This window comes from Macaca fascicularis, chromosome 14 (assembly GCF_037993035.2).
Source record: "Macaca fascicularis isolate 582-1 chromosome 14, T2T-MFA8v1.1".
NCBI lineage: Eukaryota > Metazoa > Chordata > Mammalia > Primates > Cercopithecidae > Macaca > Macaca fascicularis.
The window spans coordinates 115,602,513-115,628,288 of NC_088388.1; the positions used below are offsets into that span (position 1 = coordinate 115,602,513).

A 25,776-nucleotide genomic window follows, 5' to 3' on the forward strand; every position below is an offset into this window, starting at 1 on the left:
CTCTACTAACTTGTGACACTACCTTTATCATACACCATGTCTCCAAATATCTGTGTGTCTATTCCTGAGCCTAGTTTAGTACTAATTCCTGTTTTCTCAAAGGAAGGATCTATCACTAAGAAAAGTTTTTACTCACACTGCTTTCTAGATTAGTGAAAAATTCAACCACCACCCCCCAAATCCCCACGGGTTCAATATTAGCCTGTATTCTTCCCAAAACAGAATACCCAGTTAAGAAAATAATTTAAAAAAAATAAATATATGTTTATTTAAAAAAGGAAAAGAAAAACCCTAACCAAGAACAACCCCTGGTACACTGAGAAATCAATGCTTCCTCTGAAAGCCAGCAACAGCCGGGGTTGTCATACCCAAGAAGTACAGGTACCTCAGTCCAAACATCAGGTCTCAAATATTCTTCTGTGGTCAAAACTGGCATTCAACAAGTTGCTGGTCTTTGTGGGCTCCAATTATTAGCACAGACAACGGTTACCACTGGATATCTCGCTGCCTATGCCCACTACCACAGCCCAGCCACCCCCACAGCCTCAGGAAAGTTACATATCCTCAACACTCCATTTGTAGGCAAGTTCCTCCACTGCCTTCTTGCTGGCAAGCCTGGCAAAGCGCTTCTGTTCAAATCCATTGGATCTGCAATCAAAAGAGATATACTATTCAGCCAGAACCCTGAAAGAGACATTTATTTTAAAAGAAAGGGAAGAGTTCACAATATAATGAAATGGGGGGAAAGTAAGGAGTCATATGAAAATATTTAAGGCATGGCAGGGCATGGTGGCTCACGCCTGTAATCCCAGCACTTTGGGAGGCTGAGGCGGGTGGATCACGAGGTCAGGAGTTCATGACCAGCCTGATCAATATGGTGAAACCCTGTCTCTACTAAAAATACAAAAACTAGCTGGATGCAGTGGCAGGTGCCCGTAATCCAGCTATTCAGGAGGCTGAAGCAGGAGAATCGCTTGAACGTGGGCGGCAGAGGCTGCAGTGAGCTGAGATCGTGCCACTGCACTCCAGCCTGGGTGACATAGTGAGACTCTGTCTCAAAAAAAAAAAAAAGAAAAGAAAAGAAAAGAAAATATTTAAGGCATATGCAATAGAATCAAAGGGACAAAATATATCATTCATCCTTTTCTTGGTCCTTGTTCAGACCCTTCCCCCACTCTGACAGCTATTTCAAACATTTGCCACTCTTTAAAAGCCCAGTTCTCTTTCAGCTGATGTCCACATCTTGTATTTTATCCATTCATTACAAAAACATTTATTGAATTTTGTTTATATACTAGGTACCATGGTAGGCACTGCATGAAAATGAGTATCACACAGCACTTGTCCTGATGAACTCCCAGACTAGTGGAAGAGACAGACATTTAAACAAATAAATTAAAAGAACCGCTTAAACTCTGGCAGAAATACGTATGGGGTATCATGGAAACAGAATGGGTATCTTAATCAGCTTTGGGGAGGTATGATAAAAAGGTGACATGAGGGTTGGGCAAGAATGATCAGTAAAGGCTTTGTGTTAACTACAGCGCTGGGGATGGGAAGGGTCAGAAGGGTCTGGAGGTCATTTCGAACAGAATGAGCAACAAGAACAAAGGCACAGAAATAAGAAGTGGCCTGGTATGTGCAGCAAACCAAAGGCAAACTGGTATGGCTGGAGCCTGAAGTATGACAAAGGGAACAGCCATGAGTCAAAGTTGGAAAGGTAGGCAAAGGCCAATGCATAATGAGCTTTGTAGGCCATGGTAAAAAGCTTAGATTTCATCCAGAAAGGATAGGTTTAAAGCAAGAACTTACACTGCATTTCGAAGAGATCACTCTGGAGGAGATCTGGGGCAGGAAAATCACTGCAATGGTCCAGGCAACAGATGATGAAGACAATGATAAAGAGGGATGGAAGAGAGAAGATACAGCAGGCAAAATTAGTAAGACTAATTAGTAGGACTAATTGATCAGGTACACAAGGACAAAGAAGGAGGAGGCAAATTAGAGAGCACAAGAGTAGTAGCAGGCTACAGCAGAAGATGATGAGTTCAGCTTTAAATACGATGCATTTGAAATCTCTCAAGTCCAAAGCAATAGAGAAATCCAACACATAGCTAAATACACCAGACCAAGATGCAGATACTGATTTGGAAATCATGTACATATAGCTCATAGTTGAAAACATGACTAGGTAAGAATCAGCCAGAGGGAGCACATAGAGTGAGAACAGCTAAAAATTACGGATGGAGCCCTGGGAAAGATTTAAGAGGCGCACAGAGGAAGAGGAGTTTGCAAAGGTGGCCCAAGAATGATCAGAGAAAAGAACCAGGAGTAGGGTGTCACGGAAAACAATACAGGGGTGAATTTCAAGGAGGTAATGAGTGGTCCTCAAACCCCTTCTAATTACCATGCATTCTCTTGGGTCTTCTTATCTAAATTTCTTGAAACAGCCTGTATTCACTATTTGTTTCCTCACTTTTCATTCACTCCTTAATACATTAGAATCTGGCCATTGTTTCACTATACCATGGAACTAGCCCTTTCAAGTCATCAATGATATTCCTTCTTGCCAAATCCAGTGACTCCTCCTTCCTCTTCCCCAAATCAGCAAACAGGTCCCTCCAGCTCACCCCAACCACATTCCCACTTCCTATTCTCTTACTAACCATCCTTACTACCACTGCCTGAAGGTCATAGTTCAGACATTCATTACCTTTAGCCTGAGCTACTGCAAAAGCCTTGTATCTGTTCTACTTCCAATCTTGTGCCTTTCAAATCCTTCGCATTACTGCTATAATGGATTTGTCTATCTAAATTGCAGAGCTGTTTTTAATCCTTCCATGGCTCCCCTTTACCTCTAGAGTGAAGACCAAGCTCCTCAGAAAGGCTTCCAGAGCCTTCTGTGATCAGGGTCTGCCAACCTCTCTCATCCATCTCAAACTTCATGCTATTCAACAACAGCAAATTACTTATGGACCCCCACCACCTGGTATCACCATGGTGTCTCATAGCCTTATGACTCTGCACATATAGGACCCTCTTTCTTTAACATCTTTCCCTTCCTTCTTATCTTGGCTGGTTTATCAATATCCCTTAAAACTCAGCTCCCATATTTCATCCGTTAGGAAGCACTTCCTGATCACATCCTCCTAAGGCTCAACTTACTCTTCCTTTGTGCTCCCAAAACATCTTGAAAATCTTCTATAGTAACATTAACTAAACAGCATTGAAATTGTCTGTCTTCTATTCTAGACTGAAAGTGAGCTCCTGGGCTCAGGGGCTATCTCTCATTAATCATGGAATCCCTAGTACCTAGTACCTAGCTACTTACACTTATAACATGTATGCTAAGACTTTCCCTTAAGGAATGAGTGGAGTAATGGAGGGCTTTAAGAAGGGAAACTTGGCCGGACATGGCAGCTCACGCCTGTAATCCCAGCACTTTGGGAGGCCAAGGCAGGTGGATCACCTGAGGTGAGAAGTTTGAGACCAGCCTGGCCAACATGGTGAAACCCTGTCTCTACTAAAAAAATACAAAAATTAGCTGGGTGTGGTGCACACGCCTGTAATCCCAGCTACTCGGGAGGCTGAGGCAGAAGAATTGCTTGAACCCAGGAGATGGAGGTTCCAGTGAGCCAAGATCATGCCACTGCACTCCAGCCTGAGCGACAAGAGCGAAATTCTATCTCAAAAAAAAAAAAAAAAAGAAGAAGAAGAAGAAGGGAAGTTTATTATAAATGGCATCCTCTCCAACCATAGAAACATGGATGGTACTCCAAAGCACCAAGGAAACCACTGTTTTTTACCTTGGTAATAAGGTCTTAAGAGATTTATACTAATATGATAATACAAAGGACATATGAATAACAAACACCAAATCCTAAGCAGAATCAGAAAACAAATTGCAGGAGAACTCACAGTGGAAAGAGCTTTGGACCAGAGAATCAGGAACAGAATTCTAATTCCAGCTTTCTCAGGGAACCTGCATGCCTCTAGGCAAACTGCTTATTTATTGGGCTTCAGTTTCTCTTTTAATTAATAGGGGCTGGGTAATTACCTCATGGGTTTTTCCAACTGTAACATACTATATATCTGTTCTGGAAATATCCCCTTGCAGTGGGCCGAATAGAGACAAAACTAGGAAAGATGATGAAAGATGAATAACAGAAAGAAAGCAAGGGTGACAAAGGGAAATAAGAGGAGAAATCTAGGATAAAATCAGAACAAGAAGTGGAAAAAAGCAACTGAGAAAGATGAAGACAAATTAAACACTAGTAAAAAACTAGGTCAGGGAGAATTCTAAGTTTTGGGTCCAAAAATTAAAAAACAAAACCAAAAACTCGGTAGCAGGGAACATCTGTAGGGTTGTGCTATAAAAAGATCTACTTCTGGCCATATGTATGGCAAATGAGTATTCTGAAAAATCCTCCTTCTACCAAAAGCCGACATACTTTTTGCAGTTCATGTAGTGAACCGCAAACGGAACTAGTAAGCTAGCCTGTAACCACAGCTACCGTAAAGATATCTAACAAGATGAGGAACTATAGTCATCTTATAGACATCTGCCAATATCAGAAAAAAGAGCCTTACAATTTTTTATTCTAGAGATGGGGGCTCACTAAGTTGCCTAGCCTGGACTTTAACTCCTGGGTTCAAGGGATCTTCCTGCCTCAGCCTCCCAAGTAGCTGGTACTACAGACACATGCCACCACACCTGGCTGTTGGATTTTGACGGCACCATGAGGGACAGAAGACAATGCCTTAGGCCCATATAAGGTGGGGAGTTAGATTCTAGACACTGCAGAGTAACCTGAGCAGACTAACCTATCCTCAGTTAGCAACTATGAAACCTAGACGAAGTAAAGAAATACAGGTATTTGAACATGTGGAAGAGTGACCAAAAGTAAGTATAAACTGGATGAAGTCTATATATGAGAAGAGATTTGCTAGAGGGCAACTTCCCAAACAGTATAGCTCATGAAGGCAGAAAGTCACAGGCTTACTGGCTTGAGGAGTTAGTGCAAAGTAGGCAGAACAGCTAGGAAATTAGGAGGGAAATCTTGAAAGAGAAGGAACTACAAAAGGGATGAACCTCAAAATCTACATAGAAACCCTACTCAAATCCTTGGCTGACTGTTAAACAACACATGTGCAGAGAAAATACCATCAGGCCAATAAAAAAAAATGGCAGCTAGAAACTAAAAGAACTGAGCAGAGATTGTAGCTGCGGCCCACTGCAAAGGAGACAGTTTGGAGTTCAGCCATGTTAGCTACCTGCTAGAATAAAAACCAACACACTTAAGAGGAATGTGTTACACTTAAGTTCAGTGTAACAGAACTCAAAGTCTCTACAGTGAATCATTCATGATGCCTAGTAACAATTTTAAAAAGTGACCAGACAGGTAAATAAACAGGAAAATGCAATACACATTGAAGAAAAAGCAGTCAATTGAGAGCAATTCTGTGGTGAATCAAACGTTGCAATTAGCAGACAGGACTTCAAAGCACCAATTATGTATCATAAATATTTTCAAGAAGAGGAAAATGTCTCATAATGAACAGATGGGAAATCTCAGCAGAGAAATGTAAGCTATTAAATGGAAATTTTAGTTGAAAAACAAAATAAACCAGCTAAAACAAAAAATCCACAATTGATAGTAACTGATAGAAAAATACAGACACAAAAAAACCCAGAACATAGGTGATCTAAGATCTAAACACTATTAACCACCTTGACCTCATTGACATTTATAAAACACTACCTTTTATAACTACAGAATATACGTTCTCTTCAAGTGCAAACGAAACATTCAGAAGACAGACTATATACCGGGCCATAAAACAATCTAACAAATTTCATTTGTATTACTGTTTTTTGAGACAGGGTCTCACTCTGTCATCCAGGCTGGAGTGCAGTGGTGCAATTACAGCGCATTGCAGCCTCGACCTCCCTGGGCTCAGTGATCCTCATACCTCAGCCTCCAGAGTAGCTGGGACTACAGGCGTGTGCCACTATGCCCGACTAATTTTTATATTTTTTTGTAGAGACAGGGTTTTGCCATGTTGCCCAGGCTGGTCTCAAATTCCGAGGCTCAAGCAATTTCATCTGCCTTGGGCTCCCAAAGTGTTGGGATTACAGGCATGAGCCACCGCGCCTGACCAACAAATTTCAAAAGATCAAAATATTACAGTATACTATCTGACCAAAATTGAATTAAATTACAAGTAAATACCAGTAAGATATCTAGAAAAGTCCAAATATTTGGAATTAATGCACTCCTAAATAACCTATGGAGCAAAGAATAAACCAAAAGGATAATTAGAAAATATTTTGAACAAAATCCAATATACATTCCTGAAAACAAAACTCTCAGCAAAACAGGAATAGAAGGGAACTTTAACTCGATAAAGGGTATCTACAAAAAACCTACAGCTTACAACACACTTAATGGTAAAAAACTAAATGTTTTCCTCCTCAGATTAGGAACAAAGCAAAGATGTCTGCTCTCACTACTTCTATTCGACATCTGCACTGAAGTGCTAGCTAATGGAACAGGGCAAGAAAAAGAAGCAAAAAGCATCTAGATTGGAAAGTAAGAAATCAAACTGCATGCAAAGATGGAACGACCCTCTAGGTACAAAATCTGATGGAATCTCTAAAAAAGCTATTGTACAAAGTGAGCTTTACCAGAAGGAAAACAACTGACATTACAGTGTAACAGAACTCAAAGTCTCTACAGTGTATCATTCATGATGTCTAGTAACAATTTAAAAAAGTGACCAGACAGGCAAATAAACAGGGCAATGTAATCCACACTGAAGAAAAAGCTGTCAATATAGAAACCAATTCTGTAGTGAATCAAATGTTGCAATTAGCAGACAGGAAGGACTTCAAAGCACCAATTATATATCATAAATATTTTCAAGAAGAGGAAAATATCTCATAATGAACAGATGGGAAATCTCAGCAGAGAAATTAAGCTATTAAATGGAAACAGCTCAAGCAATGGAAATGCCAGTGATAACATTTAAACTTTCAAGTGTAAATTAGAATTCTGAAAAACTGTGAACTCTTTAACTTCCCATTATTTAAAGATTTTTGTGATGAGACCAGAAATGATGTTAACAAAAGTGACTTTCTGATATTGTATAGTGGAAATATGTCAACATTTGGAAGGTCTGAAAAACTCAGCAAACCAATATTTTACAAATGACCAATGCATGATGTTATAAAATCATGCATGGGTAGAAGATCCACTCAAAGTATTAAAAAAATTAATATAACAGTAATGAAAGTTCTTTGATCTGGTTTCAGGTTCCACATAGCTCACCTTTAAGAAACCAGCACTTGTTGAGTTTTTGTGTTAACATTAAGAAATATAATATGCCTTCTCTTTCTAACTACCTATGTGTGAGGCTAAATTTTCTTCCTATACTTCAACTGAACAACATATCACAGCAGACAAATGCAGTCAAGTTACCTACTATTAAGTCAGACATTAATGAGATTTGCAAAAATGTAAATCAATGCCATCCTTCTATTTTTTCACTTGGAAAATGTAATTATTTTTCATTTAAAAATACAGTAATTATGGGTGCAGCACACCAACATGGCACATGTATACATATGTAACAAACCTGCATGTTGTGCATACGTACCCTAGAACATAAAGTATAATAATAAAAAAAGTTACTATGTTAATGTAATTAGTTTATTATTTTTTAGAATGAACACTTTTTAAATGTCTGAGTTTTAATTTATAACATGGTAAATATCAATATATATAATCCACATCAACAAAAGCTTTCTGAGGTCATCAGTAATTTTTAAGAGTGTAGGCCAGGCATGGTGGCTCAAGCCTGTAATCGCAGCACTTTGGGAAGTTGAGGCAGACGATCATATGAGCCCAGGAATTGAAGACCAGCCTGGCCAACGTGGCAAAAACCCCGTCTCTACTAAAAATACAAAAATTAGCTGGGTATGGTGATGCACACCTGTAATCCCAACTACTCAGGCCGCAGAAGCATGAGAATTGCTTGAACCCGGGAAGTGGAGATCGCACCACTGCACTCCAGCCTGGGCAACAGAGCAAGACTCTGCCTCAACAACAACAAAAAACAAGAGTGGTTGTGCATGGTGGCTCACCTGTAATCCTGTAATCCTGTAAACCTGGAATCCCAGTACTCTGGGAGGCCAAGGTGGACGTATCACCTAAGGTCAGGAGTTCGAGACCAGCCTGGCAACATAGTGAAAACCTGTCTCTACTAAAGATATAAAAAATAGCTGGGCATGGCAGCACGCGCCTGTAATCCCAACTACTCGGGAGGCTGGGGCAGGAGAATCGCTCGAACCCGGGAGGCAGAGGTTGCAGTGAGCTGAGATTGCGCCACTGCATTCCAGCCCAGGCAACAGGGCGAGACTCCATCTCAAAAAAAAAAAAAAAAGAGTGTAAAAGGATCCTGAAATTAAAAAGTTTGAGAATTATTGTGCTAGATACTAAAACAATGTCCTTTAGTAGGCAAGAGGAGATAGAATCTAATACGTAAGTACACGAACTGACTCTGGATGGAAGCAAATATAGTTCATCCATCATAACAGACAGGAAGTTAGAGCATGTGGGTACAGATGCTGGTAGGTAGACAGATGAGGTGGTAGAGGACCGTGAGACATTAAAAGTGACTGCCTCCTAAGACCGTAAAGTGAAGAAAGATTCAGAGGCTACATTTTAAAGACATATCACATAGAAGGCTCCAGACTACGACTCATCACTCGACCCCTCTAAACCTTAGAAAATATCATTAAAAGTAACCAATGTCCAAAACAAAGGGTGTCTTATCTGAACCACCTGAGTTGTTTGTACAGAGCTTTAAAAAGTGTTATGAAAAGGAAACAGAAAGAGGAGTGTTCCAAGCATGAAAAATAGGATTTGTGGACCTCAGAAATAGAAGCAAGCAAAGTGCATATTTTTCACCTTGTGATTAAAGCAGAGAATGAAATAAAGTGTGGAGCAACTTACGAGTGGTTAGGGAAGGTTACAGTCAGGTAGAAGAGAAAATAAAAACCTAAGAAATACCCAGGCTTACCTGTCCACTCCATCCCAGCGATATCCGGGCCAGATATTAAATCTGTTGGGAGGAGGTGCTGGACCACTGTAGCGAGGTCTCACTAAAGAGAGGAGTAAGAAAAAAGTATTTAGTTAATGACATAATTTAATTCAGAGCTGGATGGCAATGTGGGAATTTTTTATTATTATTATTATTTTTTTAATAGAGTCTCACTCTGTTGCCCAGGCTGGAGTACAGTGGCACAATCTCGGCTTACTGCAACCTCTGCCTCCTGGGTTCAAGCGATTCTCGTACCTTAGCCTCCTAAGTAGCTGGGATTACAAGCGTGCACCACCACGTCCAGCTAATTTTTTTTTGTATTTTTAGTAGAGATGGGGTTTCACAATGGCCAGGCTGGTCTCCAACTCCTGACCTCAGGTGATTCACCCACCTCAGCCTCCCAAAGTGCTGGGATTACAAGCATGAGCCACCGTGCCTGGCCCGGAAAAATTTTCACATAGAAAGACCAGTTGAGTTGAATCTAAACTCACAAATACAATGAATTTAAATTATTTGGGAAATCCTTCCTTGCATACAGCTATGTATCAGAATCCTAATGATTCTCTCTCTTCACAAGTCACCTCCAGCTCTGATGATTCCCAGAAGTCCCACCTTTTTTATTCTTGTTCTCCTTGGCCTTATTCTTCTTGATGAAGTCGGCCATGGGGTCCCCCTCTCTTTCTTGTTCTCTTAGCATCCTATCCAGATCTTCGTCATCAATATAGCGGGCCAGAGGCTTTTGCATCTCTTTCACTGCATCCTCCACATTTTGTTGCTGTTGCCGGCTCTGGGCAAGCCTGGGCAAAAAAGAACCAAGAGTGTTTGCTATCCTGTATGACATTTCCACTTCTACACAAGATGGACCATACTGCTAAATTTGGAGACTCTCCTCTTTCTAGTAGTACCCTAGGGCAAATACTGAGCAGGGTAAAATTCCCAGAATATCCACTGGAAGTGTGGAATATATCAATATCCTAGGAAGAAGATTCAGCACACCAAATTTCCCATTACTGATAACAGCTCTGAAGGCATAATAAGAAAGTGAGTGATCAAGAAGAGCAGAGAAATGACTTGTTCCAGTCACTGCCATCTTGTTTACCCTTTCAGTGGTTCCCTTACCCTTTTCCCCACTGGGCATACAGCTCATCTCTCTCTGAGTCCTTTTCTGCTTTCCTCCTTTGCTCTAAACGTTCCAGTTTCAAATTCCTCTTACGACCAGACTTATCTCGAAATACGGTTTCAGCATATTGAAATTCAGCTGCAAAGGAAAATTATACTCAAATATCAGGATCAAAATCAGAAATAACATTCTAAGAGATCAAATCAACCACTTGGGATTCTAATGCTGGATAAGAACTTCTGCAGCCAGACCAAAGTAGTTCCTACCAACATCTAGGTGCATATTGGCACTGGGCCCGAGAAATGGCATTTTTCTTTTTTTTTTTTTTTTGATATGGAGTCTCGCTCTGTTGCCAAGGCTGGAGTGCAGTGGCGCGATCTTGGCTCACCGCAACCTCCATCTCCCGGGTTCAAGCGATTCTCCTGTCTCAGCTTCCTGAGTAGCTGGGATTACAGGCATGCAACACCACGTCTGGCTAGTTTTTTTCTATTTTTAGTAGAGACGGGGTTTCATCATGTTAGCCAGGCTGGTCTCGAACTACAGACCTCAGCTGATCCACCCGCCTCGGACTACCAAATTGCTGGAATTACAATGAGTCACCACGCCTGGGCGAAATGGCATTTTTCAAGAAGGAAAGAAACACTGGGACTCACTGAGAAATTACAACCATGCATAAAACCAGAGCTGAAATTTGATAGCAATTAAAAGTTTAAAATACCAGGTACAATAAGCTAAATTAAAAAAAAAAAAATGAGCCTGGATTGGTCTCTGCACTTTCATATTTTTACCTTCAAATGCCATGGTTTCTTGATCCTGTTTCTTGAGCTCCTGCTGTTCTCGCTGTATGTCAGTTAACACCAACCCAGTTTTAGCCCCAGAATACATGTGTGCAGCCTATGCAATGGAAAAGGGAGCATCCAACATTAATGAGATGATGTGGCAGTAGGCTCCACGGGTACACAGTTAGTTGCATTTGTGTCTGATGACCAGCAATAATTAAACCTCAAACTCTAGCTTTATATTCTCATTAATTACCATAGGATTCAAAAACTATAAAAGAAAATCAAATTTCATCAAAACCATCAAGTTTAAGAGTAAGCAGAAACACAAACTAACAATATATTAAAGGGAGAGCTACACATTTGCATTTCTGACTTTTCAGAATATAAACTGCACACATGAAGATTCTCTCAGGTCATCTGATCAGAAACCAGTATAAAGCACTAAGCCTTCCATTAGAGACCAACACTGATAAAATATTCCATTTACAGTACAAACTCAAGCAAACCTAAGATCCTTAAATTGTGGATATATTTCAGGGTAATAACAAAAGATCTAACCAAATGAAAACTTTTTGCTAATTTCCACTTAGTATCAAGATAGCAAACCAGCCCACGAATGAAGCACACAGTATATCCTGATATCCTTAAGCAACCAAATTGGACTAATATTAAGTTGTCCATGAACTAAACAGATATATAAAATGTCAAGGGGTCCAGCTGAAACAGAGACCTCTTTTTTCCCTAAAAGAGGAGAATTTCACTCCCTGGGTAAAGAACAAGCTGGGTAAAGAACAAGCTGGTCTACCCTGCCAGGACCAGTCTTCTCAGAGTTTTCTACAGACAGGATTTACCCGATAAGTCTGCACTGGGGAGAAAAATGCACATCACAGCCTCTATCATTCTGTTTCTTAACCATTCACAAATAAGATTCCTTTACTACTACCAATGTTCTTTACAATATAATTACTCAGGGTTCATATGGATTTTTGGGTTTTTTGACTAATTCATCAAGCTTTATCATGAATTCAAAACAAAACATTGACCTTTCGGACAACATGATTTCTAAAAGTGGTTTCATATTTTAAGTGTCTGTTCTTAAGTTCTGGATACAGAGACCTATAGTCCAATTTATAGTAGTAAATCACTAACACTAGATACTTACTTTGTCCCAGACACTGTGCTAAGAGTTTTACTTACACTGGCTTAATTATCATAACAACCTTACACAGTAGGTACTACTATTATCCACAATTTACAGATAAAGAAACTGAGGTTTAGAGATATTAAGCATCTTGCCATATGATCCGTTTGACACAATGTTTGTGCTCCAAACTCCACTCTGCAAATTACAGTCCCCAGTTTATTCCTAAGAAAATAGGAAGCTTTTCTGGACCTGTTAAAATGAGATTGTAGAATTAAGAGGCTATAAAAGCAGAAGCTACTTGGGAAATCTGGTATCTGTAAGTCCATCCGGGATGGGTTATAGCCAGTTTGCCTTCAGAAAGAAAGACCTCCAAAGGTCCTTTTAACTAAGATTTACTACACTTCTAAGAGCTACATCCTTCTTCTCGGCTTATCTGGGACATATATAAAACTGAGAGAGAAGAGTCACACAAAAAGAAGGACATGGCTCCTGAAAATCCTGACCTTCTTTCCAGGCTGACTCCTTCGAGGCGGGGACAGATCAGAATCAGAAGATTTGGTCCTCTGTCTCCTCCTTGGTGGAGAGAGGTCAGAATCAGAGCTCCGGTGTCTAGGTCTATTCCGTGGAGGTGATAGATCTGAATCGGAATCCTGGTGCCCTGGACTTTGTTTATGCCGTGGAGAAGAAAGGTCTGAATCAGTTGTTTTCTGGCAGTCACCTGGATAGGAGCAAAGAATCTGTGTGACTCTGATGTCCCCTGGGTGAAGAACTTACATGAAATCTCCTATGGCTGGGAGAAGAACCTAGAAATTAAAGAATTCCTTCTATTTTATTTTATTTTATTTTTTGAGACAGAGTCTCAGGCTGGAGTGCAGTGGCGTGATCTCAGCTCACTGCAATCTCCGCCTCCTGGGTTCAAGCAATTCTTGTGCCTCTGCCTCCCAAGCAGCTGGAATTACAGGTGTGTGCCACCACGCCCAGCTAATTTTTGTGTTTTTAGTAGAGATGGGGTTTCGCCAATGTTGGCCAGGCTGGTCTTGAACTCCTGACCTGAGGTGATTCGCCTGCCTCGGCCTCCAAAGTGCTAGGATTACAGGCTTGAGCCACCATGCCTGGCCAAAGAGTTCTTTAATCCCCTTGGAAGAATCTAAGAAAATAACTTACCAAGCTAATGTACAATATTTATTTAGTTTTTCTATGAAGAATTATCATTAACCTAAACATAACTATGGATGACATAGGAGAAGAGCAAAGTCAGAAACAACTTTTAAGACCAATAGGTAGAAGATGGCATTCTATTCCCAAGTGACCACTGACTGTAACTGGTGTGTAAGATCTCCACACACTCCTCTATGTCAGTAACCCCACTCATGGAAAGACAGCTCTCCATAGTGTGGCAAAAGTCAGAAATACCTAGAATTATATTCTGATATCCTCGGACTAAAGGATAACAAAGTGCTTTAATTTAAAATTAAAATAGTTCCTGGGAACAAAAGAGGGAATAAAAAATTTAACTGCACAGGCCTAAATTCTAGTGACTGTATAAGCATCACAAGTCACCTCCCAAAGAGCATTCTGCAATATGTATCGACAGTCTTTAAAACGGCCACATCTTCTGACCCAGTACATCAACTTCTCAGCTTTCTGAGAAACCTATATAGAAGTAGTTGAATTTCCAGGAAATCTATCTAGAAGTAGATAAGGAAATAATCCAAAATGGGGACAACAGTTTATGTACAAGGATGTTCATTATAGAATTACAGAAGCAAAAACTTAGAAATAACCAAAAACATTCTTTATTAGGAAAATGGTTAAATTTATGTAATGAAACACTATTAAAAATACTAACATAAAGATGTTTTTATGGCCTGAGGAAGACTGTTAAGAAAGGAGAGCAGGCAAGATTGCACATGCAATACAAATGTTCTACATAGCCAGAACTCAACTATATAAAAAAGGCAAACCAAAAAAGACTAAGATGGTCCTGGCTACAACACTAATTGCCTCTGAATGACAGAATTTTGTGTCACATTTTATCTTTATACACTTCTGTACATTCTAAAGCTTCTGCAACAAATAAATTGTACTTTTCTATGGGGTGGGGCGAGTACGTAAAAAGATACATGAAAACCTTCCTCCTGCCACCATAATCCTTTAACTCTCCCAAACCCAGCCTCTCACTTTTCAAAACTTTCCCAAAGAAACTCCATTCTCATACCTAATAAAACAAGTAAAGGGCCAAAAGAAAGCTCCCAGGGATACATATGTCCCTCTCATGGACAGTCATATGCTCACCTTTGGAATCAAACTGCTTCTTGTCTCCAAAATGGGATTTTGTTTGCTTTTTTCGTGGAGGAGAGAGGTCAGGGTCATACTCATATTTGCTGTTCTTTGGGAGTGACGAATGGGAGGCTCCTGACTCCTTCCAAGGTGGAGAAGTCTTGCTAGAGGCTCTTTCTGGGGCTTTACCACTTTTGGTTCTGGGTAGGGAATGAGTGACAGTAGGAGCCAAATCAGGGGAGTCATGATGGGCCCTTCTGAGTTGCTGTGTGTCTGAAGAGCCAAGAGTCCTCCTAGATGTGTCAGGGGAGTTGTTATGGACCCTTCTGGTGGTAGAGATATCTGAGGAATCACGACGGGCTCGCCTAGGAGGAGAGGGATCTGGTGAATCATGACGGACTCTCCTAGGAGATGCACCTGAAGAATTATGCTGAGGCCTCCTGGGAGGAGAAGGATCTGGAGAATCATGACAGGCCCTCCTTGGAGGTGAAGTGTCTGAGGAGTCATGACGGATCCTCCTGGGAGGAGATGTGTCTGAGTCATGACGAGCCCCTCTGAGGGGAGAAGGATCTGGGGTGTCATGACGGGCCCTCTTAGGAGATGAATCCGGGGTATCATGACGGACTCTCCTAGGAGATGAATCTGGGGTATCATGACGGACTCTCCTAGGAGATGAATCTAGGGTATCGTGAAGAAAATGCCTGTGTGAGGGTAGGTCTTCATTGTGGCCTAAACACAAAAAACAAAGAGTCAGATTCCCACAAATGCTCTGTCCCTCTGTCCACCCCCACACCCAGTTTCAAGACATGCTCCAGCAGCACATACCTCAGAACTGCTCAAAAAGCCCAAAAGGCCTGCACAGTTTTCTTGCTTAGCGGCAGCAAATCACCACTCTGAATATCTTAAGAATAACCCCTCCACCTACCAAGTCATAAATTTGCAAAGCATTTTCAGTACATTTTTCATATTATACCCTTTAAGGTAAGCAGGGCAGGTACCCTTGTATTATGAACAGAGCCTCTGCTTTCAGCTGAGGAGCTGAGCGATTTCTTACCCAAGGTCACAGCTACTAAGATGAAGACACAGGCTAGAATCCAAGTCTTCTAACTCCCAGTCCAATGTTCTTTCTAACACCTCATTTGTGCAGAGTTCCCAGCTAGTGGCTCCTACTGATATTTTGCCTAGATACTTTATAGTTTGTACTCACTCCTCTTTCAAAAGGTAAATTGACTAAAACGGTGAGTATCAAAATCAAATGCTGTTAACTATTTAATCCATTTCACTGTGCTCTTTGTTAGAGAGCAGAAAAAATCACAAAAAAAGAAAGGAGCAAGTAATTACCAATCACCTACTGTGTGCCAATGTTTTATAGAGATTACCTGATTCAATTCTCATAAGCCTAGGACATAAATATTGTCATTTCCATTTTATAGATGAGGAAGTTAATACTCAGAAAGATTAACTTGCCAAAGTCATATTGCTAATAAGTGGTGGAGGAATATTTAAATTCAGCTCTATTTGACTCCAGAGTCCATATGCAATCTTTAAAATACGTAAATCTTTAAAGTTAAAATACAAGTTTGAGACCTTCCATTTTCAAAGGCACCACAGAATGAAACATCTATAGCATCTGGAATGGTTTCAAAATCCAGTTCTTCCTCTACCTCTATCTCTTGTCATTGAGCCCCATAGCCCAAATAAAAATAAAGGCTGGGCAGGAACCAATGAACACTTGCTAAATGAATGAATTAAACCAAGTCACCTCCTTTACTTTGGGGAACAGGCCTATCTGATTGGAATCCACTCCACAGAGAAAAGTATGATGTCTGTGGGGGGCCTAACAGTAAATCTGAAGGAAGTAAGGGTCAGAGATTGGTAAACGTATTTCCAGTAACAGATTGGGATGAGGAAGTGAAAGCAAGGCAGAAGAAAAGGAGTAAGTGAGTGAGTGAGTGAGTGTGTGTGACTGACTTTCTAAACATTCAGATACCGAAAAGCACTGTGTGTGTGTGTCTGTATGTCTTCCTAGACAAACAAGATATGGAGACCAAAAGACTCTCTGTGGAAAAGAATTCTGGTTAGGCTACAAAAATCAAATGCCTACTAGCAATTAAGCAATTCTACAGATATTTATTAAAGGCAGCTCCTTGTGCCAGACAGGGGACTATCATGGCAAATAAGACCAGTCTATGCTCAAACAGATGTGACACACAAACACTTTTTATCCAAGTCTCAAGGACTCAAATTTTTTTCAAGAGAGTTAAGTTATAAATATTAGCTTAGGAAGAGTCTAAAGTGGGCAGGTGGAGGGTAATGCACTATAAAATACCAATATTTAAGGAAAGAAGAGAGAAATTTACTAACACAAACAGAACAAAAAACATTGGTCCTTGACCCCCCCAGAAATGAGTTGCTTCATTGTGGAAGAGGACAGTGGTAGCTAAAGTCCCCAAATTCTGTTCCTGTTTCTTGTAAACTCCTCCCAAAGTCTTGCCTATATACCAAGGGCTCTCCTATTCTGAGTCAGAGGAATGGGTGCTCACAGGCCTCCAAATTAGTCACCAACCTCAGTAACCCTAATGCCAAAATACAAGAGAAAGAGGAATATCTGGTCTCTAAGTTCCTATGTCTTACTACTTCTGAAGAAGTCCAGCTTCCTTTTTCCTGCTTTATTTTTCAGGATCAATGACATGCTAAAAAAAACTATGCATTCCTCTAAAAGAAAAGTGTAGAAAAGAAAAAAAGACCTCCCCTACTAATGGAGATTTAGATTTATCTACTGTTGGAACTCACCTCCCAGAAGCTTCCATTTGGCACTGGAACGAAAGGCCTCCATCTGCTTTACCTCTTCCGGCCGCTCATCCACAAACTCTGCCACCTGTGGGAGTAAAGATTTCCTATGCTGAGGAAATCCACAGGATCCAGCCAAGAAGCACTGTCTCAAGAACCTGAAGTTACAACCATTCCGATTCCTAACCTAAGGGCGCACACATATCCAACATGGTCATGAAGAAATAAGTAGGGGTCTTCAGTTATGCTAGCTCCATAAGCACCTGATTGTCACTGTATTAGTTGGATAATTCAATTTCCCCGCAAAGGTTAATTTCTTTCATTACAAACCTTTTTATTAACCTGCTAGGTACACAACAGCCACTTGTAAGCTAACACTAAATTCCTATACACTTTTACTTCTACATTAAGAGTGAAAACATCGGTGGCCCCCCATCATGCCTAGCACTAATCAAGGACTTTGGGTTTCTATGAAACCTTTCTTGTTGTAGGTAGTCACAATAATAGATTTTCTTGAATACAACCAAAAACAGCCACTGAGATGTACACAGAATCATTAATCTTTAAGAGCTAAAACCACATTTCTTATCTTCCAAACTTCCGAACGAATCAGAATCTTCTCTATAGTATTCCTAATAAATGGCCACTCACCCAATCCCTTCCTGACAAGGACCTCATTATCTTACAACGCAGTCCACTGCATTTTTCAAAAATGTTAGAAAGTTCTTAGTTTTACTGGTCTCATCTCTACCTTCCTATAACTTCTTTGAATTGATTCTAGTTCTGACCTCTGATGGAACTGATCCCTTTTCCACATGACAAATTTTCAAAGAATGATGGCATAATAAATCCTAGTTACAGAGTAGCAACTATGTGCAAGGTACTGTGTTTTGTGTTTTACTCATATAATCTAACTCGATTCTCACAATAACCCTGCAAAGAAAGGCTCCACACTACTGAATAGCAAACTGACTCAGAGAAGTTAAGTAACTTTCTCAATATCACAAGCTAACAAGTGGCAGAACTGGAATTTAAATCCAGGTCGTAACAGCCCTCTACTTCTCCGAAAATCCTACCATCATTCTTCATATAACCCAGTTTTGAGATCTCTCACTGAGCATTAAAAGCACAGGTTTCAGGCAAGATGAATTAAGATCTAAACCCCAGTTCTGCCACTTAGCATCTGTGTAACCTTTGGTAAATTATTCTAAGCCTCAATTTCCTCATTTGTAAAAGTGGGATTCAAAGGATTGCTATAAGGATCGAATGAGATAATTCACGTAAGCTTAGCCCTGCGTGGTAAATGATAAATGCTCAATAAATTACACCTATTAGTTATTCCTGTGCTGTCACTGCTGTCATAATCATCATAATCATTTTGCCATTATTACTAGTGGTGGTGGTGGTGATCTTGCAGTTACAAAAATGAATTCAATAATCAAGATCTGTTTTAACCAATGCAGAGAGCAGTGGCACTAAAGTCTCCTTTGTTTAGGTTTTTGGGCCATGATAAAAGCAAGACAATATCATAAAAGAAAATGGCCAGGTGCAGTGGCTCATTCCTGTAATCCCAGCACTTTGGGAGGCTGAGGCGGGTGGATCGCTTCAGCCCAGGAGTTCATGACCAGCCTGGGCAACATGGAAAAACCCCGTCTCTACTAAAAACACGAAAATTATCTGGGCATGGTGGCAGGCGCCTATAATCCCAGCTATTCGGGAGGCTGAGGCAGGAGGTTCGCTTGAACCCAGGAGGCAGAGGCTGCAGTGAGCCAAGATCGAGCCACTGCACTCCAGCATTGGTGACAGTGCGAGAATCTGTCTGAAAAAAAATAAATAATAAATAAAAACTATTATGAAGTAAGTGAAAAGGCAAATGATAAAATACACCTACAACATAAGCCTAATGAACATATAAAAAATGATTCATTTCACTAGTGTTCGAAGAAACTGGGCCAGGCACGGTGGCTCTCGTCTGTAATCCCAGCACTTTGGAAGTCCGAGGCAGGTGGATCACGAGGTCAGGAGATCGAGATCATCCTGGCTAACATGGTGAAACCCCATCTCTACTAAAAATACAAAAAATTAGCCGGGCATGGTGGCAGGAGCCTGTAGTTTCAGTTACTCCGGAGGCTGAGGCAGGAGAATGGCGTGAACACGGGAGGCGGAGCTTGCAGTGAGCCGAGATTGCACCACTGCACTTCAGCCTGGGCGACAGAGGAAGACTCCGTCTCAGGAAAAAAAAAAAAAGAAATGGATACCATTACTCACTTGCTAAATCGGCATAGGTTTGCTATTGGTTTTGTTTTGTTAATAATTCTTTAATATCAGCCGGGCATGTGGCTAACACCTGTAATCCCAACACTTTAGGAGGCCGAGGCGGGAGGATCACTTGAGCCCAGGCGTTCAAGACCAGACTGGGCAACACAGAGACCTCATCTCTACAAAAAATACACAAAATTAGCCAGGCATTGAGGTGCGCACCTTTGGTATCAGCTAGTTGTGGGGCTACGGTAGGAGGACTGCTTGCACCTGGGAGGCAGAGGCTACAATGGGCCATGATCACACCACAATGGGCCATGATCACACCACTGCACTTCAGCCTGGGCAACAGAGCAAGACCCTGTCTCAAAAATAATAATAATAATATTGACGACGTAGGTGAACTGGCATTCTCATTACCTCTAGTGGGAGTGTAAACTGGTAGCACCTTTTGGAAAGCAATATGGGAATATAACTAAAAAGAACCATACCCTTTGATCCATTCATTTCATATTATGGGAATAAAGAAAGTAACTGATTTCTACAAATGATTTATGTACAATGATGTATGATATTTTAAAAGTGGAAACAGTTCATGTATCCAGTAATAGAACAGATTAAATATATATAGTAAACTACTACATAACCAATAAAAATCATACACTCAAAGAATATTTTAAGGTCTTACCAAAGTATCCAAAACATATTATTTAGCAGAAGAGTAGACTCCAAAACCATATGTACAGTATGATCCCAATTATGTTCAAAAAAATAAAACACAAGCATGTATAATCTCTAAAGAGAAAAACCTGAAGAGATATGCATCCAAATATCAGCAGTTACCTTTGGATGGTCACAATATAAGTGGTTATTCTTTTAAAAACTTTAAACTTTTTACAATTCCCAAATATTCTGTAATAAACATGCATTGCTTTCATAAAATTAAAAAATAACAACAAACATTGTTAATATTTATTTGTTCTGACCAAAACTAAATTGGCTCCCTAAGATCACTATTTCCCTTCTAATTACTAGCAAGCCCTCTTTTAAATAATCTATTTTAGAATTTTGCTGGGAATTCATGTTAAATACTCATCTGGAATCCATCTTTACCACCTTTAGTGGAATTCAGCCTATCAACAGCTCTCCTTTCCACTTTGTTTCTCAGAAATTCTCAGCAATGGTTTCATGAACCACTGGAAGGTCATCTGCCTATGATTTTGTCCACCTGGCTCTTATTTATCCTTCAAAACTCAATATTTACATCTTTCAGGAGATCTCCCAACAGAATACAAAGTATGCTACCTCCCCTGGGCTCTAGTGGTACTTGGTACATATGTGAAATATCCCCAACATTTACCATACTGTTGAAATTTATTTGAAATTGTTTTCCATTCCAGGGTATAAACTCTAAAATATAGCTATGTTCTATTAATCTACATATCTCCAGTACTTAGGCAAGAATATATAATTTGAAAGTTTGGTTAAATCAATGAAAAAAAGGAGCAAATAAAAAGTTCCCTATAATTGAACCTCAGCATTGTTTTTAAGGAAGATTCCAACAAACTGAACCACAGCCAATTCACATCATTACTCTATCACTGATGTTGAGAAGTCCTCTCTCTGTGATCCGTCTCATTTCTAGGCTGATGGGCCCTCCACAAAGAGAGGAGTTGGTGTATAGGCATCAGCAAAGAAAACTATTTTAAACAGCTCTTTGGAAACTGTCACCTCTTTTCTGTTCTCAACTAACCCCCTACAAATCTACCCTGAGCTGGGAAAAGAAATTGAGAAGCCTGGCCTGGCACAGTGGCTCACACCTGTAATCCCAGCACTTTGGGAGGCCAAGGTAGGTGGATCACCTGAGGTCAGGAGTTCAAGACCAGCCTGGCCAACATGGTGAAACCCCGTCTCCACAAAAATACAAAAAAAAAAAAATTAGCCGGGCATGACGACGGGTGCCTGTAGTCCCAGCTACTCAGGAGGCTGAGGCAGGAGAATCGCCTGAACCCAGGAGGTGGAGGTTGCAGTGAGCCAAGATCACGCCATTGCACTCCAGCCCAGGAGACAGAGTGAGACTCCGTCTGAAAAAAAAAAAAAATTGAGAAGCTTGCTTCATTTCAAAATCCTGAGAGCCCCAAAGATACATACCACAGGCAAATCTCCATCATCTTCCTCTTCCTCCTTTTCTGGTTTACTTGTGGAGATAGCGGTCCAGCTCACATCATCATCCACAATCCGCATTCTAAACGAGAAGAAGAAGATCAAAAAGAGTCATTCTAGGATACCAGCCTAAAAACACTTATCTATTGGTTTTAAAATAAAAGTTCAAAATCCTACAGGATCCTGCATGGTCCAGTCTTTGTCTTCAAGGTCATCTTAATCTCCTACTGCTACTTCCTTGGTTGAACACCTCCCTGGGTCATCCTTTGGTGCCTAGGAAGGAGCCAAGTTACTACCACATCAGTTTTCACATATGCAGTTCCTTCCCTCTGCCTGATCTACACTTCTCAATCTTTTTCTTTTTTGAGACAGGGTCTCACACTGTTGCCCAGGCTGGAGTGCAGGGGCACCATCATGGCTCCCTGCAGCTTTGACTTCCTGGGGTTAAGTTATTCTCTCCACTCAGTCTCCCAAGTAGCTGAGACTACAGGCATGTGCCACTGTGCCTGACTTTTTTTTTTTTTAATTTTTTGTAGAAACAGGGTTTAACCATGTTGCCCAGACTGGTCCCAAACTCCTATATGCAAGCAATCCACCCGCCTTGGCCTCCCAAAGTGCTAGGAAACTCTTCCTCATTCCAGGAAACTCTTCCTCATTTTTCAGGTCCTAACACAAATTTAACTTCCTTTGGCAAACTTTTTTTTTTTTTTTTTTTGAGACGGAGTCTTGCTCTGTCGCCCAGGTTGGAGTGCAGTGGCACAATCTCAGCTCACTGCAAGCTCCGCCTCCCGGGATCGTGCCATTCTCCTGCCTCAGCCTCCCGAGTAGCTGGGACTACAGGCGCCTGCCACTATGCCCGGCTAATTTTTTGTATTTTTTTAGTACAGATGGGGTTTCACTGTGTTAGCCAGGATGGTCTTGATCTCCTGACCTCATGATCCGCCCGCCTCGGCCTCCCAAAGTGCTGGGATTACAGGCGAGAGCCATCGCACCCAGTCTGGCAAACTTTTCTTGACTGCTTCCCGGATTCCCCCACTATCTCACACTCACTCAAGACCACGGACCCGGCCGGGCCCAGTGGCTCACGCCTGTAATCCCAACACTTGGAGGCTGAGGCAGGTGGATCATGAGGTCAGGAGATCGAGACCAACCTGGCTAACATGGTGAAACCCTGTCTCTACTAAAAATACAAAAAATTAGCCAGGTGTGGTGGCGGGTGCCTGTAGTCCCAGCTACTTGGGAGGCTGAGGCAGGAGAATGGCGTGAACCCTGTAGTTGGAGCTTGCAGTGAGCTGAGATCATGCCACTGCACTCCAGCCTGGGGGACAGAGTGAGACTCTGTCTCAAAAAAAAAAAAAAAAAAAAAAGACTAAGAACTCTTGTTAAAAACTCTTGGAATACTTTCATTGCATTTATCATAAAGAAAATACACCAATTAGTTGTGTAATTAGTTGCTTAAAGCCTGTATTCCCACTAAACTATAAGCTCCACAAGAACAGGGACTATGTTTCTTTTTGTTCACAGAGGCATCCTCAGTAACTGGAATACAGTGTATTCAATAAATGCTTGTTACATGGATAAACTATAGTTGAGCCCCAATAATAACCATGACTGCCATGATGTGAAGTTATTCAAAAAGCCAGGGTCACTTAATGCAATCCCTCTAATCACAACCACCACTTCATAAAAGCATTATTATTCAGTATTATTCCCATTTTAAAGATAAGGAAACTGCAGTTCAGTGAGATGAAACACTTTGCCCAAGGGTACACAGCCTATAAAGTGGCACAGCTAGGATTCGAACTCTGACCAGTGCTGCTCCAACACTCAAGCTACTTTCATCACATGGCACTGCCTCCAAAGGATCCACACAAGTCAGCGAAGCAGAAAGACGAGGACAATAATAAGGCAAGCACCAAACCAGAAAACAACATGGACTAGTTCTTTAGAACAATGTGACTTCACTGGGTATCTTAGTGCCTTAGGGTTACTGTAACAAAGTACCACAAAATTGCGTGGCATAAAACAACAGAAACTCTCACAGTTCTGGAAGCTAGCAATCTGAAATCCAGGTGTCTGCAAGGCCATCCTCCCTGCAAAGTCGGTAGGGAAGGATCTTTCCTTGCCTCTCCCAGCTTCTGGTAGCCCCAGGCATACCTTGGCTTTTGGCAACATAAATCCAATCCAATCTCAGCCTTCATCTAGACATGGTCGTTTTTCCTTTGTTGCTGTGTCTGTATCCATACTTCCCTCTTTTTAAAAGGAAAACAGTCATTTTGTATTTGGCACCCACCTTAATCAAGTATGACTTCATCTTAACTGATTACATCTCCAAAGACCCTATTTCTAAATGTCACATTCTGTGGTTCTGGGTGGAAAACGATTTGGTAGGGCCCACTATATTGGGCCACAAAGTTTTCCCATTTGAAAATAATACCCAGTTCATGGTACTGTTGTAAGGCTTAAACAAACTTATGTTTAAATTTCTTATAATGTTGCCTGGCAAGAAAAGTATAATTATGTAAATGTTAACTTCTCTTGTTAGTAGGACTATTACTAAGAGTAACAGGAGGTGATCCAAGGTCTCTGATTCAGAACCAAGTCCTTGGGATTTGGGAATCCCCACAGGCAGGTACCGGGCCCTAAAGATTCAAGCACAGAGGCTTTGAATCCGCTCCATTATTCTCGGGGCGCAATATTCATTCTCCATGGGAGAGGACGGAAGTCTACCAAGGCGGGAAAAGAGTAATCAAAGTTACAGCCCGGCTCTAACGCACTGACGCTACTGCTCAGAGGCTCGAGGTGTAAGCGGGGCGGCAGAGGCAATGCGGGGCCTCAAGCGATGTGAGTGGGGCCCTGGGCATGAGCAGGGGTCGGCGGAGAAGCCGGGAGACCCGCCAAGAGGGAAGGAGTCGCCAGGCGACCGAGGGCGGAGTTGGGAAGGGTGAGGGGTGGCGAGTCGTTGCAGGCCCCGCCCCGGCCGGTACCAACTCACCCCTTGCCGCCGGCCCCGCCAGGCTTCGGCCGCTTTTTGCGACGCTTGCGACCGGACTCAGACCCCCGGTCGACGCCGGCATCTGCCCCGGACAAGTAACGCTTCAGATACTCGGCCTTGGAAAGCGGCGGAGCTGCCGCCATGGCAGCGGCGAGGGCAGAGACGGGTCGGCGCTGGGGACAAAATTCCTCAACGCGTAACGGACGCCAGCCACCCGAGGGGGCGGGGCCAGGGCCGGAAGTGGCGGAGAGTGCTGAGAACTGCGCGGCTGGCAGGTGCCCTCGCGGGGGATGCGCTCACCTTCGGGGCGCTCCACAGCCCTGGGACGACGCCACCAGGTTTCTTCTCTTCATCCACCCACCCACCCATCCATCCAACCGCAGCAAGCGCTGTTCTGTGAGGCCACAACCTGACCCAAAAGACCCCGCCCCCAGAGGTTACCTAAACTGCAGAGCACGGGCAAGAAAGTGGAGGGCCACAGGCTGCAGCGTAGCCGAGTTTGTTTTTTGTTTTTTGTTTTTTTTTTGAGACGGAGTCTCGCTCTGCCGCCCAGGCTGAAGTGCAGTGGCCGGATCTCAGCTCACTGCAAGCTCCGCCTCCCGGGTTCTCGCCACTCTCCTGCCTCAGCCTCCCGAGTAGCTGGGACTACAGGCGCTGGTTCCATAGCTGGCTAGCTGTACTACCTCGGGCAAGTTATCACAAAGCGGGGAGAATCCCGGCACCTAACTCGGAATGGTCACAGGCTGAGATAACACTACTGTGTGAAGTGCGCAGAGCAGTGTTGGGCATATGGTGGGCATATGGTCATCGGAACTATGTTCGTTATTTTTATAAGTATCTTCAAGTGGGGAGAATCTGCTCCACTAGGCTTCCAGGTACCTACCGTCTGAGAAGGGAAGCCAGGAAGTGCAAACCAACATAATTACTATGAAAAACGTAGTTTCTAAGACCTGTATAACTCTTCTGGTGTTATATTACAAGTAGCTCGCAGTTATCTTTTGAAGGAAACTAACATCTTGACAATGAAAAGGACCTGGATCTATTTTTAGCATAGCAAAAGAGAGAAACCAGAGAGAATGAATTCTAATACTCAAGTTTTGGGGGGGAAGAAAAGACTTTATTCTTGGCAGGGGTTTTA

The 25,776-nt window shown here is 41.8% G+C and overlaps 1 protein-coding gene across 4 annotated transcripts; it reads right to left on the reverse strand.

Annotated features, from left to right (window-relative positions):
• Nucleotides 1-243: 243 nt before the first annotated feature.
• Nucleotides 244-24,807, reverse strand: BUD13 (BUD13 homolog). 4 transcript variants are annotated; one of them, XM_074015265.1, is made up of 12 exons: nt 24,639-24,807; nt 23,801-23,895; nt 21,821-21,916; nt 21,632-21,725; nt 17,225-17,309; nt 14,447-15,160; nt 12,655-12,869; nt 11,014-11,119; nt 10,225-10,363; nt 9,718-9,902; nt 9,085-9,166; nt 244-648 (listed from the first exon to the last, which is right to left on the reverse strand). In XM_074015265.1, the coding sequence occupies exons 3-12, from the start codon at nt 21,856-21,858 to the stop codon at nt 555-557; spliced, it is 1,752 nt and encodes a 583-aa protein (XP_073871366.1). In that variant the 5' UTR covers nt 21,859-21,916; nt 23,801-23,895; nt 24,639-24,807; the 3' UTR covers nt 244-554. The 4 variants fall into 4 exon arrangements, with proteins under 4 accessions (XP_073871366.1, XP_015291235.3, XP_015291234.3 ...); XM_015435749.3 differs by lacking the exon at nt 23,801-23,895; XM_015435748.3 differs by lacking the exon at nt 21,821-21,916.
• Nucleotides 24,808-25,776: the final 969 nt, after the last annotated feature.